The sequence below is a fragment of the Athalia rosae genome, chromosome 4, assembly GCF_917208135.1.
Source record: "Athalia rosae chromosome 4, iyAthRosa1.1, whole genome shotgun sequence".
Taxonomy (NCBI): Eukaryota; Metazoa; Arthropoda; class Insecta; order Hymenoptera; family Athaliidae; genus Athalia; species Athalia rosae.
In genome coordinates, this window is record NC_064029.1 from 17,423 (window position 1) to 35,001 (window position 17,579).

At 36.9% G+C, this 17,579-nt stretch overlaps 7 protein-coding genes across 15 annotated transcripts; 3 read left to right on the top strand and 4 right to left on the bottom strand.

Moving 5' to 3' along the window:
* Window positions 1–204: 204 nt before the first annotated feature.
* LOC105687557 (39S ribosomal protein L23, mitochondrial) lies at window positions 205–1,175 on the top strand. 2 transcript variants are annotated; one of them, XM_012403308.3, is made up of 3 exons: window positions 205–360; window positions 484–763; window positions 844–1,175. In XM_012403308.3, exons 1-3 carry the CDS (start codon window positions 347–349, stop codon window positions 1,006–1,008), a joined length of 459 nt encoding a protein of 152 aa, XP_012258731.2. In that variant the 5' UTR covers window positions 205–346; the 3' UTR covers window positions 1,009–1,175. The 2 variants fall into 2 exon arrangements, with proteins under 2 accessions (XP_012258731.2, XP_012258730.2); XM_012403307.3 differs by having other exon boundaries at window positions 281–401.
* Window positions 1,176–1,606: 431 nt separating this feature from the next.
* On the bottom strand, window positions 1,607–5,110 carry LOC105687554 (inositol polyphosphate multikinase). Of its 6 annotated transcripts, none has more exons than XM_048654688.1 (6): window positions 4,880–5,110; window positions 3,994–4,594; window positions 3,684–3,906; window positions 3,430–3,606; window positions 2,973–3,233; window positions 1,607–2,810 (listed from the first exon to the last, which is right to left on the bottom strand). In XM_048654688.1, the coding sequence occupies exons 3-6, from the start codon at window positions 3,868–3,870 to the stop codon at window positions 1,993–1,995; spliced, it is 1,443 nt and encodes a 480-aa protein (XP_048510645.1). In that variant the 5' UTR covers window positions 3,871–3,906; window positions 3,994–4,594; window positions 4,880–5,110; the 3' UTR covers window positions 1,607–1,992. The 6 variants fall into 6 exon arrangements, with proteins under 6 accessions (XP_048510645.1, XP_048510647.1, XP_048510646.1 ...); XM_048654690.1 differs by having other exon boundaries at window positions 3,989–4,594; XM_048654689.1 differs by having other exon boundaries at window positions 3,684–3,870; window positions 3,965–4,594.
* Window positions 5,111–5,254: 144 nt separating this feature from the next.
* Window positions 5,255–7,447, bottom strand: LOC105687555 (hydroxyacyl-coenzyme A dehydrogenase, mitochondrial-like). Its single transcript, XM_012403305.3, has 7 exons — window positions 7,158–7,447; window positions 6,848–6,964; window positions 6,568–6,726; window positions 6,135–6,272; window positions 5,904–6,066; window positions 5,662–5,778; window positions 5,255–5,563 (listed from the first exon to the last, which is right to left on the bottom strand). Exons 1-7 carry the CDS (start codon window positions 7,299–7,301, stop codon window positions 5,442–5,444), a joined length of 960 nt encoding a protein of 319 aa, XP_012258728.2. The 5' UTR covers window positions 7,302–7,447; the 3' UTR covers window positions 5,255–5,441.
* A 62-nt stretch (window positions 7,448–7,509) lies between these two features.
* Window positions 7,510–9,267, top strand: LOC105687559 (general transcription factor IIH subunit 5). Its single transcript, XM_012403311.3, has 2 exons — window positions 7,510–7,696; window positions 9,070–9,267. The coding sequence occupies exons 1-2, from the start codon at window positions 7,662–7,664 to the stop codon at window positions 9,254–9,256; spliced, it is 222 nt and encodes a 73-aa protein (XP_012258734.1). The 5' UTR covers window positions 7,510–7,661; the 3' UTR covers window positions 9,257–9,267.
* On the bottom strand, window positions 7,729–10,611 carry LOC105687556 (meiotic nuclear division protein 1 homolog). 2 transcript variants are annotated; one of them, XM_012403306.3, is made up of 5 exons: window positions 10,244–10,611; window positions 8,764–8,998; window positions 8,556–8,661; window positions 8,049–8,195; window positions 7,729–7,930 (listed from the first exon to the last, which is right to left on the bottom strand). In XM_012403306.3, exons 2-5 carry the CDS (start codon window positions 8,988–8,990, stop codon window positions 7,793–7,795), a joined length of 618 nt encoding a protein of 205 aa, XP_012258729.2. In that variant the 5' UTR covers window positions 8,991–8,998; window positions 10,244–10,611; the 3' UTR covers window positions 7,729–7,792. The 2 variants fall into 2 exon arrangements, with proteins under 2 accessions (XP_012258729.2, XP_020708841.2); XM_020853182.2 differs by lacking the exon at window positions 10,244–10,611 and having other exon boundaries at window positions 8,764–9,008.
* On the top strand, window positions 9,322–9,989 carry LOC105687558 (zinc finger HIT domain-containing protein 1). The gene is made up of 2 exons (XM_012403309.3): window positions 9,322–9,463; window positions 9,554–9,989. Exons 1-2 carry the CDS (start codon window positions 9,322–9,324, stop codon window positions 9,877–9,879), a joined length of 468 nt encoding a protein of 155 aa, XP_012258732.1. The 3' UTR covers window positions 9,880–9,989.
* Window positions 10,612–11,119: 508 nt separating the features above from the next.
* Window positions 11,120–17,185, bottom strand: LOC105687487 (pre-mRNA-splicing regulator WTAP). 2 transcript variants are annotated; one of them, XM_048654694.1, is made up of 7 exons: window positions 16,904–17,185; window positions 16,573–16,804; window positions 16,014–16,360; window positions 13,507–13,631; window positions 12,899–13,077; window positions 12,662–12,816; window positions 11,120–12,567 (listed from the first exon to the last, which is right to left on the bottom strand). In XM_048654694.1, the coding sequence occupies exons 3-7, from the start codon at window positions 16,243–16,245 to the stop codon at window positions 11,846–11,848; spliced, it is 1,413 nt and encodes a 470-aa protein (XP_048510651.1). In that variant the 5' UTR covers window positions 16,246–16,360; window positions 16,573–16,804; window positions 16,904–17,185; the 3' UTR covers window positions 11,120–11,845. The 2 variants fall into 2 exon arrangements, with proteins under 2 accessions (XP_048510651.1, XP_048510650.1); XM_048654693.1 differs by lacking the exon at window positions 16,573–16,804.
* Between the last annotated feature and the right edge of the window lie 394 nt (window positions 17,186–17,579).

Consider the following 17,579-nt stretch of genomic DNA (forward strand, 5'->3'; position numbering starts at 1 on the left):
ATACCGCGCGCCCGTGGCTCCCTGACTCTACTTGATTTTAATTGATTTTAATTACCCAATACTTTGATATAATTTCGTTGGAATCTATTTATACTGGCAATGAGAAAAAAAAGCTGCGGGCTGAAAAATTTGTGTGTGGGAGGAAAAATTCTTTTGTGATTAGACATCCTAGCTATTGTTATTTTGAATTCAATTTCCTAATGTAGGTATCTAATGAGCCATAACTACACCGGCTTCCCCACTCCTTTAAGCGCACAGATCAGGGGCGCATAGAGGCGCCCTGTGTAGTGAGACCAGTGAATGTGCTAAAGACAATAAATGAGTCACACGGTTAGTATCACTCAAAATGTCTACCCGTTGGTAAGTCAAATTTCAGAATGGGATCACCTGTGCTTAGTGAAGTGCGAATTAAACATTTTATCTAATTATGATTTGTTTGATGCTTGTTTAATGAAATTGTTCATTCACCTCAACAATTTTTAGGTATCCCATTTATCAAAAAGGCAATCCACAACTCAGAATATTTTTACCGAATTTTTGGCTGAAACTGGTAAAACCTGAGGTGAACCAGCCTGGATGTGTTGTTCAATTTCATTGTTCAATGGAAATGACAAAACATGACATAACCAACTACTTGACCAAGATTTACAACTTACCTGTAGTTCATGTACGAACTAGAATAGCTATGGGTGAATTTAAGAAAGAGCCCTTCAAGGGTTACATTCACAAAGACGATGATTTCAAGATCGCCTACGTTACCCTGGTAGATATCTCTGCATTGTTTTTCTCTTTTATAGGAACAGCTTATCTTAGTTATTTCAATCTTCTTACATCTTTCCATAGCCCAAGGACCACAAATTCGTATTCCCAACCTTGTTCACAAATGATATGGAAGACGATCCTCTCAAAGATGGTGAAAAATCTTTACGTGAACTAAAATCATCATTCAAGAGCTACCTAGATCGAAATAAGGAAAGACCTGGGGTACCTAATTGGTTTACAATTTGAATGAGTCAGCATTGTTCCAGTTTTATATCTCACAAAGTCCCATACTCTAAACAAAAACATGGTTAACAATCATTGATATCATTAAGTCTGGTTTGCTTCTCCATATTGATTACAGAGCCTTATTAATGGATGATGACAAAAAAAATAAAGTATTCAGACAAGGTGAAGTGATAGTTTTCGGCATTATTTTTCCACACGAATCCTAATGATACTGAACTTGCTGATTATTAATTTCATCACATACAGGTAATAGTGAAGCAATAGATCCACATCATGGAAGTATAGCTTCTCAAGTTCAAATGTATTCTAAGCATTGCTGGTTGTGCTAAAATCATTTGTGTAAATCTGGTAAATTCTGAAATATGCTCAAACGTCAAAGATCAAAGATTGCCAAGTTTATTGAAAACCCTACCAATCCATCTTTTTCAAAATACTCCAACTTTGAATTTCTTTTTTTGATACGTCCTTCTTGCAGATGGTCACGCCTGATTCTGTAAAATTTAAGCTTGACATACGGCCAGGAGAGCGCGCGGTAAAAAAAATTTCAATGTTCTGAAAAATTGTCTTATCACTACAATATCACAGATTCAAACAACCATGATTTTAATATTTTTTTTATTTTGCTTACAATTCGAGGATAAGTCCGTACATCAGAAAATTGTTCAAATATCCCAACAGTAAAGGTTATACCGTACCTCTGGAAACTCTTTTGAGAAACTTTGCTAGACTTGAAATTTAACATAAACATTATCAAGCCGAGAAAAATTAACAACTGTGAACAGAACTTTAGGACGGCAGTGTATAGGTATACGAGTGAAGGCTATTTATAAGTATCAGATCGCGCAGGTTGCGTAAAAAGCATAGTGATAATGTACCTTACAAAAACGATGTAAAATATATGATTATGATACCAATAATCGATACCAATTTAAATTTCCCGAGAGCATCACACCGAAACAGTCGAATTAATTTTGTGTGACAGCTTCATTCAGGACTTAAGAAGCCTTCCAACAATACAATCAAATTCTTTATACCTTCTAAATAATTCAAATCCAAAGTGTCGCTGTCAGCAGGAAAAACATGGGCAAAATCGATCATATTTACTCGCACCCAATTTTGCTTCTCTTCAGGAGTCATTGTCAATTCGTCTAATAAAATGGCGTAGTCCTCTTTAATTTTGATAATGTCCTTGTCGAAATTATTTGTATATGAATGGGTACGACATAACTTCTCAATAACAATATTCATACCTTTACCACATGAGTTATTCCTGATAAGGCTGGACTCCCCGGAAAAATTCGGACTAGGTGGTGGATGAAATGATTCAGATCTTCTTAGACTGTCGTTTCTCTTCAGACTTTGAGACCGCTTAATCAATTTGGTGTTGTTGCGTCTCATGAAGATAGGTGATATTGCAGGTGTGGCTATTGGGGAATGGTTATTGATTGTTTTTTGAAAAATAGGTCCACTTTCGGTCAATTGACCAGAAAAACCCTCATCACCTGAAGAACCCGATGGTTGTACATTCAATTTTAAAGATGATGATCTTGCTATTGAAGATATTTTCAAATTATTATTTAATCCCAGCAAACCGATGTTGATAGATGGTTTCTGTATAGTTCGACTAGAATATTGTCGTAAGCGTTTAGCATCGTACGCAAGTAATACAGAGCTCGCATAAAACCTCAATTTAGTTTGCAAGCGGAAAAATGCTAGAATTTTCCACAGGGTAGATAGTAACTGCACAATCAATTTGCGGCAAGGTGGTTGACCTGGATTAGCATTGAGAAATAACTCCATTGCTGTAATTAAAAAATTCATATCATGTCCGAATTTGCATTTAACCTTAGTGCTATCATCTGAATTAGGTATTATGTCGTTTTTTTTTCTAATGTAGAAAAATTATGGCTCGTGTTTAATATGATGATTTTAAGTCAAGTATCGGCTGATCAGAAAAACATTACCTTCTACAACCATTTCCTTATCAAGCTTCTTGCCATAATCTTTACTATACTTTTTAATAAAGCCAGTAGAAAGTCTGTAAACCTGAAACCCAGGTATACAGAATCCATAATTTTCTTTGCATTTAGCATATTTCTTCTCCTCACCAGCTCTCTTGGCTGGACCAGCAAGTGGGTCCCAGGTTTGCTTGCCAATTTTCACATCCATTACACAAGGCTCAGACATTCCTGCGGTCAAGTCCTCTAGTATGAGGAATTTCACAGCTATGGAAATGGGTGAACAAAAACTGTTAATATACTGCCCGAAATTGTTGAAGTATCATTCATATAAACAGTTATTTAGCTTAATGCACCATATTGCTTTTATGTTGTAGCAGATACTTATTCTACAATACCGGGAATCACTTTCAGTAATATCTTATCTACAATAAATGACTATCAAAGACTTTTAGGGTCTTACATTTGTTACCTAGCTTCAATTCTTTAGTCCCATAATATTGAGGTGTATATTCACGAAGTTCGTGTATTGAGGAATCCGTACTCTCTTGAAGCCTTTCATAAAAGGTAATTTCGCGTTCACCTAGGAGAGGTTTTTCAATAGGTTTATAAATCAGGCCATCCCTGCTTTTCAGCATTCCTAACGGAAAAAAATACAAATATGTCATTGGGACTAAAAAATTGTCTAATCACAACATTATAAACATGTATAATTACCAATGGTTCCACTACTCTCACTGAAAGCATGACCTCCAACCTGAGATTCTAATGGTGTCATACCATACGGTAATTCATATTCTATAGAAGGAGACGATATCTGACACTCAAACTTCGTAGGTCTATTACGCCAACAGGATCTACCAGGACCCTCTTGTGACATCACCAATTGATGAGGAACATCCATCTTTGTGGACAATATCAAAACAGGAAATTATCGTTTCTATAATCAAGAGTGCCCATTTTTAATTATCTGTTATCAAAAAGAAAAGTAAAAATACCCAGAAAAGAAAAACAGTGTATACAATACTCTATGGTAGTTCTTAGTGAAAATATCATAGCCCCTCCTACAAAAACATAATAACATCATCGACTAGCGTTTCGTCTGATTGTGGAATAGTGGATAATGGCAATTGACAACGATTAAGATTGTTTGTCAAATTTGCATAGCACATTTATCACCACTTCGTTTACACTTTAGTTTACATCACCATCCCGGTGTCCCTCATTGTGAAAACTTGCGGTCTCTGGATCTTGTGATCAGGTAGCTAAGTATGTGGATATCTGTTGATTGGGCACGCGCTGTTTAGCGTACGTGCATTCTACTCTCTTCTTAAAATGACTAGCAACGGCATCCAACAGAATCTGTAATTATCTGCGCTAAGGCACACATATGTATACCGCCTTATTATGTAACCTCATGTAACCTGGACTGCGATGTTTTACTTTGCACATAGCAGCAGCTGCCATTGGCTGTGTTCTAATGTACTAGAAGCGCTGAAATCTAGAGAGAGAGGGACGAAGCTTGAAGAAAGTCCAGTAGTGTGATAGAGACACAAGATTACTGACAGCGCTTTCAGGAAATATCGGACGTAGCTATTACTCGAAGAACAACCACGAGCTTTTGGATACTGAAAAAAAAAACATGAAAAATTTCAAGATAGCTTAAACGTCAACTCACATCTCGATTACATTTTTTTTTTATCTAGGTAATCACGCTCAATACAGAGTTTAGAAAACTCCTACTTCTAAGAAACAGTTCTAGGTTTTCATTGATTGAATTTTTCAATACCATGAAAATCACTGTAAACCTAGAATGATCATAGGCATAAAAATTAACAGCTCTGTGGTAGTACGATGAACTTTTTTTCAGGTAGTTAAAGCATGGAAGATAACATATTTGATATCGGGCTTACCCGATCTTTACTTAACACTCGACTTTTTTTTTGAAAATCAGTAAAAAAAATCTCGTGCAACGGAGGCTATATATGATTTTTGATAATTTCTTATTTTAGTAGTTCACAAAAGCATAACCAGGTATGTGAAAACTGAAGACAATACAACAGATTAAAAACCACGACTACGACATCACCGATGATACGCTGTATCTATACCTATATGATAAGAACACTTCAATTATCTGTAATATTTCTAATCTGTTAATAATTTCACTGGATATCCGTCGATGATATCTGGCGAATTCAAAAACACCTCTCAATTCATTAGAGTATCAACACATCATGTTCATGAAATTGAATTCGCAGTGTTATGTAATATTAAAAAAGCATTACTTGATAAGGCACAAAAGTATTTATTCTCTAGTATAAAATCTTGTACGTCTTGAAACCTTGGAATCGCAATAAATCGGACCATTGAGCGAGTAATGTAGAAATTACGGAATTCTGCCTTGTCACGTTAGAAAAATGTGAGTAAAAATCAACGGGTACATTAGCTCGATCAGAAAATCAGCTTTGTTGCCTATTTGTTGTACTTGTAAAAACCTTCTCCAGATTTGATGCCCAGTTTTCCTTCCTTTACCAGTTTGTTGAGTGTTTCAGTAGGTTTGAATACTGGGTTATCAGGAAATTTCTTGTGCCATCCTGCGATTAAAATAAATTCCACAAAGTTGTAATACAATAATTAAGGTGCAGAATTGTGGTATCTTGGGAAAAAAGAACCAAAAAGAAACTACACCCACCATCAATGATGGACTTAGTAGTATCGTGGCCAACAAAATCTGCAAGTTCAATTGGGCCCATTGGATGTCCAGCTCCTAATTTCATTGCTAGATCAATGTCTCGTGCACTTGCGTCTCCTATTTAACATGTGTACAATAGCTATTCGTATGGCATATTTTTTACTATCATCTAATTTGAGTTGATGAGATAAATTGATTGGAAGAATTAAAAATAAACCAGACTTAGATACAAAGATACATGCCACGCTCTAGAAGACGTACAGCTTCGGCTAGGTAAGGAACAAGTAGTCGATTTACAACAAATCCCGGTGTATCTTTGCAAGTAATACAAGTTTTGCCCACGGCATTGCCCCAGGTCATTAAAACATTGTATGTATCATCCGATGTCTCTGGAATTCGAATTACCTGTAATTAATTATATCATGAAATTTCCTATGATTATATCCACGGACAAGAAAAAGACTCAAAAATACCTCAAGCAACTTCATTATAGGTACAGGATTGAAGAAATGAAGACCAGCAAATTTTTCCTGGCGGTTAGTAACTGATGCAATCTCGGCAATTGATAGCGAGGATGTATTGCTGGCAAAGATTGTGGATTCCGGGGCAATCTGGAATCAGACATACTTTTATCAAACCTTCACAATATACTGGAGACACATCAACATCATGCGAAAACCGCTCACATCTTTACAAATATATCACCTCCAAAAACAATTACTAAACAACTAGTTGTGAATAGGTAATGAAGCATCGGCGATCACACTGTCTTGTTTAACCCAGGAATTCCAAAAACTCTTACATCTAAAATTTTTCTGTATCTTGTTGGATTTGTCAGTAATTTCTAAGTATCATTTTGAATGCCCAACTCTGTAAAAGCTCATTTCAGTTGAAGTTCCAACTCACATTGTCGATGCTGGAAAAAAGCTCATGTTTTGCTACAATGTTTTCCACAATTGCCTCAATCACAAGGTCTGTATTTTTAACGGCCTCTTGAAGGTCTGTGCTCATTTCAATACAAGCTAATGCAGCCTGTACCATCTGCTCACCGTCTGCAGGATTATCCTATAAAAGTGAGTCAATAATTACATGAAACTAGTTACAGCAGGTGCAACGAGTTATTCGAGGAAAAATTTATTTTTGTGAATTCTTATCCTTGTTTAGTTCAGCTTGATCTTTAGCTTACCTGGTATAATTTTTTTGCAATACGTTTCAAATTCTTCTGTATACTTTCGTCTGCTTTCTTTAAGACATCAGTATTCAAATCTACTAATGTGACTTTCTGTCCGGCTTGTGCAGTTACCTGTTATATTGAAATCAGTTCCATTACAATAAATTTAAGGCTACTGAGATTACTATCCTAAATAACATGGCAAAATAATTTCAAGTCACTTGTTATTGTTGTCCTGGTAAGCATAAAAAATGGGCACCCTTGTTGGTGGATACAATTCAGTGATGTAATTGAACAATCGATGAATTCTAATTTTTCAACATACCTGAGCGATCCCCGCACCCATGAGGCCACCTCCAACAACAGTGACATGCTTGATGACATTATTCAATGATCTGGACGCCGCAATTCCTCTGCGTATGATTGAAAATGGTAAGATCATTTTTGAATTCGCGAAATAAAATATCATAGTTTGATATTGAAAGACAGTGTCAGTCTGGTGTCAGCCTTTAACTGGTTTTTACTCTGCCACGCGACTACACTGAACTACACGAAGTACTTCACACGCGCTCGTCATCGGTTCAACCGCGAACAAGATGTTTCGTTCGGTTATCATAGGAAAGTTTCGTGCAGATACGTGTAGCTCAACGCGTGTAGATGGGGAGCGAGGAGCATTGCAGCCTATTGCAGCACTGATCTCTACATACCATACAATCACTGAAGATCCTATAACCAGATTTTAGATTGCTTGCTTTGGTTAGTTTTGGTCAGTTTGGTTCTGAAGGTGCGCAACTCCACGGCGAGTAATTCAGAAATTGTTGAAAAAGCAATGGTGAATGTTATGAAAGGAATTTTAGTTGAATGGTACGTAAGAAATACAAAACGAACTATACGCATCTTTTTGACGTAGTTACTGCTTCAGTTTTATTTTATTCCAAAATGACGAACATACTATAACCCCTATTCGATGTAATCTAAATCTCTGGATATATTAAATTGCTTGTTTAGATCTGTCTCAGAAATATCGAATTTATTTTTACACCACCTCTGAATTGCGAATACATTATCTGTCCATACATTGACTGCATCTTTATACTTCTGAAAAAAAAAGTTAACCTTGCCGTTAATAAACGAATTACAGCATTCTGCCATTCTTGTACCTCAGAAATAAATCATTGTGTTGCATAATAAAATTTGATCTTCAAGTTAGATTTACCTGGGCAGTTTCGGACATTTGGGCTATTGTCTCGGGTTCATTTTCGCCATGCTTTGCAACTTCATTTTGTAGTTGACTCTCCTTTCTCTGCAGCATGGTTATCTCTTGCATTATTTTTTGTCTTGCTATAGTATCTTCCTTTCCTGTCTGAATTTCATGAATATGATCAAATTTTCATCACATAGATCGAAATATACCGAAGCTTAGTAACACATGAACCCTTTGGTTACACTCATCCCTAATGTATTCATGTTAAACACTGGTGCAAATTTTCATCCTGTAACTTAGACTGCTTCTAGCTTCACCTCAGAAGAAACAACTTTGTATGTTTATTCAAATGACTGAGAAAAGTGTAGCAAATCATATGGGATGTAGTATGTATAACATCGAAAAACATCATTTAATTTTGCATGCATTCCTGTGCTCCTCTCCTTTTTTGCCTTTATGTAAACTGGTACAAATCTGCACCTGTGTTTAATTGAAATCTTGATAATCAAGTCTGGTTACTTTTTCGTTCAGAATTTCCTGATGGATTTTTGCCAGTTTAATTTCAAGTTCAAGCAAATTTTGAGTGATATCCTCTATTTTTTTCTCATTTGCTTTAATACTTTTTCTGGAAATAATCACAACGGTTTGTGAATTGATATGTGTTAGGACATTTAAGTATAGATCACACTGCCAACTTTTATGTGCTCAAATTTACTTCATAAATTACCCAGGAAATGACCAGAAATAAATAGAGGTTCCAATTTTGGCCGTATCAATTAGTCCGTCATCAACCAAAGTTTGTGTAATATCTTTGACAGATTGAGCCACGATACCCTTTTCTTTTGGAGCAATTTTTTCCAAATCCTTTAGCTGATAGAATTCCTTTTTCTCATAAAACAGTTGAAGCATTTTAACACGCTTCTCATCGGCAGATAATCCTTTGCGCTTGGACATATTATTCCCTAGATGCATAGAATATTATCAAATGTCAACCAGTGTGTCTCACAATTAATCTTTGTTCTAAATCCAACAGTGATGCTGCTATGAAACAATTTCTTTTGCATCTCGACGAAACTTTTGCCTTGGGCCGAAAATTCATCATTCAAGACCTCGACGAACGCCACCTGTTTATATCTGCGGATATTTTGGAAACATTACAAGCAAAAGTCGATGATCTTATGGATCAAATTTCTTTCCCACTAGCAGATAAAGGCTTGTAAAAAAATTAATTGAACAGGCAGAGAATTGTGGAAGAATCTAGTGCAGTATAGCTTCATGTGAGAACATGGCTGCGAGAGAGTCGGGTAGAATAAAAGATGCAAATCAGAAAAGAATTTTGGACGATGTGGTACGAAAACGAAGGCAGAGGAAGGCTTTGGAAGCCCTTGAACAGGATAATTTTCACGATGATCCCCATGCAGATTTGGGTAATATATTTTTGATAATATATATGAGCTGTAGTTAGGAGACATCGAATGTGGACCGTGTAAACATTGTTCCCTATATTCGGTTTTCAGTCATGAGCAAAAAAGTACCAAAATTCCAAGAAGCATTGGAGAGCCGCAGTGTAAGTAGAAAAAAAAAGACAAAATCAGCTGAATATTACAAGCAAAGATTTCGCAAAACCTTCTCGCAATTAGTAGAAGAAGACCACAACTACAATCCATCACCACCTAATTATAGTTCAGCTCAATCACAGCCCTCCCGATTTCCAGACAGACACTTTTGTGCTGTTTGTGGATTTCCATGCAGTTACACCTGCATCCCATGTGGCACGAGGTACTGCTGTATTAAATGTTTGGGAACTCATCTAGACACAAGGTGTTTAAAATGGACAGCTTAAAACGTGATTTCGTATTATAATCTGCTTATTCATATTGAACAGTAAAATAAATGTGTGAATGTCATTGTTTGATCAAATATGAGAATAAAGTAACTGGACTGTATGTTTAACTTTATGTACATGTATTAAAAACCCATCCATAAGGATCGAATATTCATTTGATTTTAATGAGTTAAGCTAATATAAATCGCTTGACAAATTAGACACCCAAGCGGATATCATTTCAGTCATTGTAATGTGATCACTACTAGATTTTTGAGTCAATCGTTGAAATATGCTTTCACCATTGGTTTTGTAGCTCAATCTTTTGAATAACTTATAACACAAATTTGGTTATTGTAACTTATACGGCAAATCAACTTACGTGTGTATCGAGGGCAATGACCAGCAGTAACAAGGACAAAGTTACGAGGTTAGTTTTTCGAATGTGACAGTAACAGGAAAATATCGCTCTTCGATTGGAGGCGGGGACGGACACGATTGCAGTGTCAGATGTATACTATCATATCAACAAAATAAAACACTTCATATATCTGGCCCTCAGTAAACCGTGAAGATGGGATTAATATAGTTAGCCAAAGGATTAATCCAACGATTAATCCATGTTTCACCACAGAGGTTTCGATACTACTTTCCGTTTGCGGAGTCATAAATTGGAGTCAACATTTGCGGGAGAAACTGCCAACCATAGACTTTGTCTATGCTGCCACAAACGAACTTAACCCTGTACCAACGAATTCAGACTTCCCTTACCTATCTACACTCGAAACTTGTACAATCAGAGGCTATATGCATTCAATAAATTCGTTGATGAGCATCACTCCAAAATATTTCGAACTTCGAATCTTCGTTCACGAATTATTCGTGATTCGGGTGTCTCATTTTTGATGAGTTTTCTGGTATTTTGAGTGGTGTTTCCGTTTCAAGTGCCTGCACGTAGTCTCTATTGATTTTTATGATGCTTAGATTATGAACTGGAATATGCAATGGACCATGGGAAGTATATGTTACAGATCTTTCGATCTTTTAGCGTAGCTGATGACTTTTTACGATTGAAGAAAGTAATCAGAAACTTTTTGAAACGATTCTCGAAGGATTGCGTGATTGAAGAATAACATTAAACTTCATAGCGTTTTTCAGAGCGCGGACGTACGTACGTACCACTTTGTTGAGAATGATAAATATTTTACAGTCAATATAACAGTTCATAAAATATAAGTTGAATAAATAACCGTGATGATTCTTGAAAATATATATATTTCACAATAGGCAAAACTATTATGATAAAAGTAGATAATCGAGAGGAAGAGAGGGCCAAAGGAAATATGAAACAAGCAATTAGTATACAGATAATCCTTTGCTTAATATTGAAACAGCAAAAGAACGCTCTTAGTACAAGAATTTTTGTTCTAAAACAAACTGGATGAATTTGAAATCCAATTTTTTGTAATGTGTATTCATATGTGTGCATACAATGACATGTTCCACACCTCGATTCGCTACTCGCTTGAATTTCATATCGGTTTTATACACCTTGTAATCCAAAATGGACCGCTAATTATTAACGATAGTGTTAACGTCAGGATACATAATAATCATGATAACATATTTCAATATTCATTATTATTCTACGTAACTTGGGATATAATGTATATCTAGATATCGACCTATTATGTATACATATATGTATACTACAATCAGATATGCCCAATATAGTGATAAATATATATATATCTATGTAGAGATATCTAGACATATAGTCCCGCGCGCGCACACACACACACACACACACACACACACACGTCACAGCATGTCATTCAACTCTTTATTTTTACCAAACTGTTTGGACCTATTTAAGGGGAGCAAATGGTTTCTAGCTCTCTGAGAGTAAAGATTAGAAGAATTAGAAAAACAAGGGTTAGCTACAACATATAAGTTTACTTTTGCGATTTTCATCAATATCTGTTCATTCAGGGTCACTCTGAAGCGTCTCACCGTTTGTTAGTACCAGTGCATCATCGTCAGCCTCGTTGTAATCGAGAGACAGAACACTTTCTCTTCGTTTTTTCTTATGAGTTCTCTCTTCGTCACTGCCTGCCCCACTTTGCTCCCTTTTAGCTCTATCCCTACCCCTAGTTGTTCTTCTTGTCACTTCTTCTCCATTCGACTTATCACTACTGGCTCTGTTATTAAGTTTAGTTCTCAACGTCCATTTGCTATTGCGGTTATCCTGTTCCTCTTCCTCCCTGTCACTTAGTTCTTCGTTTTCAACTTTTATTATAAGAGCTGCTGAATCACTGGAACTCTCGTCAATTTGGAGATCCGACTGACTAGGCCTACGCTCTGTCCTCTCTCTTAATTCAACACTATCCCTGTAATTTTGAGGTGAACCCTCAGGCGGTAATGGTGGAGTCCTAGCACCTTTGCACACCTCACTATCTTCTGTTTTCATGGCTCTGACTTCTTCTGCAGAATTGAATTCTTCTGCTTCCTCTTTCTTGACTGGTGGAGTGTGAGGGGATAAGCCATTCGTTATGTTTTCACCTAGAGTGGACTTGAGCGTAACATTTTCTTGCTGAAGTAACATCACAGATTCATGGGCCTTACGAAGTTCTTGTTGCAAGAAGTAAATTGTGCTCTGCATACCTTCCACGTCTTCGTCTAAATCTTGTAAGAACTCATCCAACTCTGCAAGGAAATTCATAGTTCTCTGTTAGTGCAATGGTATCATCTTAGCAATACAGTTTTTATCCAAAGGTCTAAGTAATGAAGACATAATTACCAGATTGAGATTTTTTGACCTCTTCACTGAAACTTTTCTGTAACGCTAGTTCACCTTCTAGCTTAGCAATCCGGCCACTGGCGATCATTCGGCCAAGTTCTTCGTTCTCTTGATATAGCAGCCTACATTTTGCCATCAACCGTTTGCCAGTATTGCTGTAAATAATATGGATCTCAATTTGTTCCGAATATATATTAATTTTTAGCTGGTGCTATTTATGGAAATTAAATAAATTACCTATCTGGTGTAAACTTCCAAGCGCTAAGTTCATTCTGTGTATCTTCCAACTTGGCTTTTGTTGTGATGAGCTCTTGTCGTAGCCTGTGAATAAGTACATTCACAGCGGGGTCCAATAAGGCAGATTTCATGGCTGCTGTAGATGGTGCCTGAGCAGCTTTCATTTCCGATATCTGATTCTATAGGGATGTGACAAATGAAAGTATACATTAAAACTTGAAAGAATCAAATCAGCCATTGTACATGTGAAAATCAGTTCTACTCAGATCTTGGTAAGCGATCATCCAGAACGGCAAGCAGAAATCAATGAATTATATGAAAAAGTAGACTTTGAAGAATCGATAATTTTTGAACTATTCAATAAATCTCAGTGTAAACTTCAGTGGGCATACACGACACAAAGGGGGAACACGTTACAGTTTCCCCACAACATAGCTCCTAGAAATTGTCTATTTGTACCATGAAATATAGATGTCCGAGTTTAATGAAACATACTTTAATCAGGCAACGAATTGCTTGTTGCAGAGCAACTAAGTTGATCAAAGTAAAACTCTGTTATGTCTTTGAATTGCGCAATGTTTGGATTTGAGAGGATTAGAAATACGTACAACATATTCTTGCAGTTCCTGTTCCTTGGAGGCGAGCCTCCTCACCAAAATCTTCTCTCTGTGTGATGTTTCTGCACATTGTTGCCTGTACTTGTCTTCTGAATCTCTCAGTGAAGCTAGTTCACCTATAACAGGGCAAACAATAAATCTCCAACACTCTAATAATAGAATGGTCCCCTGCTTTGTGCCTCTCAAGTTTTACATACAGTTTATAGACTTGGTGATCAATTCATTACGGTATAAGAGATAGTGAGGGATTTTATAATCCGAGCATAGATATATTTTTAGTAACAGTAGAAATTTTGTAGTCATGTTCTGTGTGATACTCCGAGTGTGTAATCAACACAACAACAAAACTGGAATCTTTTAGTATGAGTGTCTTTGATTCATGAGATATCTCCCAAAATTATTGAAGTTGTGCCTTCAACGCTATTTACTTTAGTTGTAGATTCAGATAGATTTAGTCTCATTTTATGATACTGAAAACCTTTTATTTTGGCAATTCTAACATGACCCTTAGTAACTTCTTTCAAATGGTGAACATAACTTGGGAGTCACACAGAGGGTTCACAGTATCTGTCGAAAGAATGAATATTAAAAATATGAGTGTTGTATACTGATTCGCTTGGATGCTATACTGACGAATGAGACAATGCAAGTTTGAATCATTGAATTTAATCGATTATTACGTTAGAAGATGATGGTTCAGGACATAGTGAATCGATTATCATGTCCCATGTACAGACATAAAGGACGTTCATTGATAGTTATATTAACTGCCTGACAACTGGCATCCTTAACTGACGCATACTTTGATCGTGTAGCTGTTGAGCGTTGCCAACGACGAGTTCTGTGCTTCCCCATGACCACGTTCTGTTCTGATGTTATCTTTCTGCCATGAGATTGGTAGAGTTGTCTCACCATCCATTGAACTTGTCGGAATAATGAGATCAACATATTCCAATTCGCAGAAATAATCCTGAATTTGGGAGATGGTAGATGGATGTTTACAGATCGATAGGACAATGTTTAGTGAAGGATTATATGATCCAGTATCCGTAATTAGCGTGTGATTTATGGTTGCTAATCCAGCAATTTGGAATGATTCTGAACTAGGAAATGGCGTCATCAATTTTGATGTGTAATTTACCCAACACTTCCAAGCAAAATGGTGTGCTGCCATGTGTATTTTAAATTTTCAGAAATGGTATGGTAGCTATAGCTTCTTTGGAGAATCATGTCAAGTGGCTAGCTTCTTGCTGATTGGAAGAGCCATACGACAAAATTAATTTAAGATTATTATCGCTCACAATGACAGGTTGTGTTAGGACTTGCACTAGCACGATGTTTTACAGTGTTGCACATTTGTTTATCTACATTGACTGAAAATATGAAACTAACAGAACACCGCACTGCCACTCGATATTATAACGCGAAACAATTTAAATATATTTAAATCGCTTTCAATTCACGAAAATTTAATCACAAATTTTCAACGATCTTATGAATTATAAGACATGAATCACACTGATCATTTATGCACAATTCTATGATGGAACGGACTTGAAGAGTCACTTTGTCTCCGTAGCACAAAATTTCTTTGAGTAAAAAAAATCACTATGCTCTGGCAATGCGCCATATGAGAGATCTGACACAAAAAGCACAGACATGCACTGAACTGCAATTATATTGTACTCTTTACGCACTGCATACTTCAGCGACGTAACGAAGTCACTTCCCTTTCTTATAACATACAACCATTAACTTGATCTAACATTTACTAGCATATTGTCATTTGCTCCACAGCAATGATAATTTTGCCAGAAATACTTAATTATAAATTAAATAAACTACAGTAGAACCCCAATGAATCGGGGTCGGGTGATCCAGGAATCACATTAACCGCCCGGTTCCTGAAGTATCTTTGCGCTTTCTGTGTGTAACTGAATACAGTCCCTAGCGCAAGGCGCAAGATATGTCCAAACGTGAAACACGTTGCTTTAGCGCTCATCTCTATAAAGGCTCATTCATGTATAACAATTTATGTTATTAAACACTCTGCAGTTAGCAGTGGATCGCCAGCTGGAGCTCTGTCTGTGATATAATATTCTCCACTCATCAGGTTTGACTGAAATATGACTTCATTCTCGACTAGTAATCGTAAGCATCATGTACTATCAATACAACGTAATACAATACTTCTGTTGGTGATAAAAATCATGATATTTGATTCGGATCAACCATATTTTTAGTTATCCGTGCATCTCTCGGCCCCGAGCACTGCGGCTAATGGGGGTTCTACTGTACAGCTAAAATACCTTAGACACTATAAACTTAATTAGTTTAGCCAAATAGACACTGTTAGGGGATGGAGGTTTCCCCTATGCTTAGTGTCTCTAAAAAAGTCTCATTTTTTTCTTTTTCAAGACATTTCAGTTTTGTATTGAAAATTCAGTTAAGAAGAAATTGTGCCAAGTGAGGTGGGCTCACTCATGTGATCTCAGTACCTTCCTGGGCTGCAGCTTGTGCCTCTAGACATTCCACATATAAGTCCTGTTCTCGCCACTTCAATGCCAATTCATCCCTTGACGAGCTCTCCAATTGTTGCTCCGTTAATTTAACTCTGCGTTGTCGAAGTACTGGTAATGGTGGACTGCTAGGCTTCCCTGTTCCATTGTTATGAGGACTACAAGGTGAAGACGGACCAGCTGATTTCACTTCAATACTTTCCTCTGCCATTTCAGTCACCTGGAATTTCCTCTGCACTCAAATCAAGATCTTGGCAACGATTTGCCCAGTAGACCTCCTCGCAGCTTCTTACAAATTACTCAATTCTCGGACAGCAAACATCTACCTAAGAAATGGGAAAGTTTTTTTCAATAAAGATTTACATTCACTACACCACCATAAAATCACACTCGTTATCATCTCGGTTAATCATTTAATGTATCTGTAGACCCGGGTTAAAGTGAATTGAACTTCGTTATAAATATAGTCCTACAACCAAAAAAAACGAATTCAAATATTCCAGTGGATCAAAAAGCCCATTCGACAGTGGTTACTCACATTTGTTGACTAGAAAGAAACTGTGAAGGCCGAAAACCCGAATAGATCACAAGTGGGTGAGCAAATTCCATGAAAGGTGAAAATAGACGCCATTACTCCAATATGTCGGAACAATTGGGGCGTCATTGGCACAGAATGGAACTAGTTTCTAGTTCTTATGCTGTGTCATTAGTAATTCAAAGCATGTAGTTGCAAACCAACAAGTGCAATTTTGAGAGTTTAACTAACGTCACTGTGAAGTAAAACCGTACATAAATTGGCAAACGTATAAGAAATAGTCAAAATTCTTATCAAGGGGAAAAATCGATTTTATAGCATTTCAATTCCTTACCTGTCAATTCCGCTCCCTTTAGACAGATTTAATTTTACGTCCAACATTAGTAAGTAAGGAAACCGTGATACCTGAATCGTGCACCTATAAGACTTTAAGATTATTCTCTATCCGACGATTTCCCATAAACTACCGTATACTCAACGTGTGCACTGCGTGTGGGTCGTGAGCGCTAGCTCGTAATCGCTACAGTGCTAGAGTCACAATTGCGTGTACCGAACCCCCCCGCAGCGCTTTTAGGAACTGGAAATTTGTGAAATAAACGAAGTCTAGCGGACATCAGTGGGACCGCTTCAGCGTCAAGGGTTGATACCATGGACATAGTAATAGTAGGATATTAATACTATTCCTATGTCCATGGTTGATACCTATACACATCTACCATATATGTATGTATCTTATATCTACTATACTATGTATATCTACTGTCAACTGTGCTCTTCTTATTGTTCGACACATCAGAATGTAGAACTCAACGTCAGTGGTTAGAAGCAAGGAGGATAAGTTAAAAGCCATGAAATTTTAGAAGCAGTGAGCGTCAAATATGGGCGTCAAATTGTCAAGAGTAGGTAGGGAGTAGCAGGGAGCGGGATTAGATAGGATAGTAGGTAGACCAACGAATTCAGCTGATTGTGAGTTTGTGAGGTAGACTCTATCTCACTCATATACATGTGCG

Excerpts from the sequence above, each read along its gene's own strand:
- LOC105687557 (XM_012403307.3), top strand. The coding sequence starts at position 319 with ATGAGTCACACGGTTAGTATCACTCAAAATGTCTACCCGTTGGTAAGT. Across the intron at positions 402-483 it reads GATCACCTGTGCTTAGTGAA|GTATCCCATTTATCAAAAAG; the intron begins GTGCGAATTAAA and ends AACAATTTTTAG. Across the intron at positions 764-843 it reads AGATCGCCTACGTTACCCTG|CCCAAGGACCACAAATTCGT; the intron begins GTAGATATCTCT and ends ATCTTTCCATAG.
- LOC105687554 (XM_048654688.1), bottom strand. The coding sequence starts at position 3,870 with ATGGATGTTCCTCATCAATTGGTGATGTCACAAGAGGGTCCTGGTAGA. Across the intron at positions 3,607-3,683 it reads TGAGAGTAGTGGAACCATTG|GAATGCTGAAAAGCAGGGAT; the intron begins GTAATTATACAT and ends TTTTTCCGTTAG. Across the intron at positions 2,811-2,972 it reads TAAGGAAATGGTTGTAGAAG|CAATGGAGTTATTTCTCAAT; the intron begins GTAATGTTTTTC and ends TTTTAATTACAG.
- LOC105687555 (XM_012403305.3), bottom strand. The coding sequence starts at position 7,301 with ATGATATTTTATTTCGCGAATTCAAAAATGATCTTACCATTTTCAATC. Across the intron at positions 6,067-6,134 it reads CTATAATGAAGTTGCTTGAG|GTAATTCGAATTCCAGAGAC; the intron begins GTATTTTTGAGT and ends AATTAATTACAG. Across the intron at positions 5,779-5,903 it reads TGTACGTCTTCTAGAGCGTG|GAGACGCAAGTGCACGAGAC; the intron begins GCATGTATCTTT and ends CATGTTAAATAG.
- LOC105687559 (XM_012403311.3), top strand. The coding sequence starts at position 7,662 with ATGGTGAATGTTATGAAAGGAATTTTAGTTGAATG. Across the intron at positions 7,697-9,069 it reads AAAGGAATTTTAGTTGAATG|TGATGCTGCTATGAAACAAT; the intron begins GTACGTAAGAAA and ends TAAATCCAACAG.
- LOC105687556 (XM_020853182.2), bottom strand. The coding sequence starts at position 9,008 with ATGCATCTAGGGAATAATATGTCCAAGCGCAAAGGATTATCTGCCGAT. Across the intron at positions 8,662-8,763 it reads TATTTCTGGTCATTTCCTGG|AAAAAGTATTAAAGCAAATG; the intron begins GTAATTTATGAA and ends GATTATTTCCAG. Across the intron at positions 8,196-8,555 it reads AGGAAATTCTGAACGAAAAA|ACAGGAAAGGAAGATACTAT; the intron begins GTAACCAGACTT and ends CATGAAATTCAG.
- LOC105687558 (XM_012403309.3), top strand. The coding sequence starts at position 9,322 with ATGGCTGCGAGAGAGTCGGGTAGAATAAAAGATGCAAATCAGAAAAGA. Across the intron at positions 9,464-9,553 it reads TGATCCCCATGCAGATTTGG|TCATGAGCAAAAAAGTACCA; the intron begins GTAATATATTTT and ends TTCGGTTTTCAG.
- LOC105687487 (XM_048654693.1), bottom strand. The coding sequence starts at position 16,245 with ATGGCAGAGGAAAGTATTGAAGTGAAATCAGCTGGTCCGTCTTCACCT. Across the intron at positions 13,632-16,013 it reads ACAAGCTGCAGCCCAGGAAG|GTGAACTAGCTTCACTGAGA; the intron begins GTACTGAGATCA and ends GCCCTGTTATAG. Across the intron at positions 12,817-12,898 it reads TGGAAGTTTACACCAGATAG|CAATACTGGCAAACGGTTGA; the intron begins GTAATTTATTTA and ends TATTATTTACAG.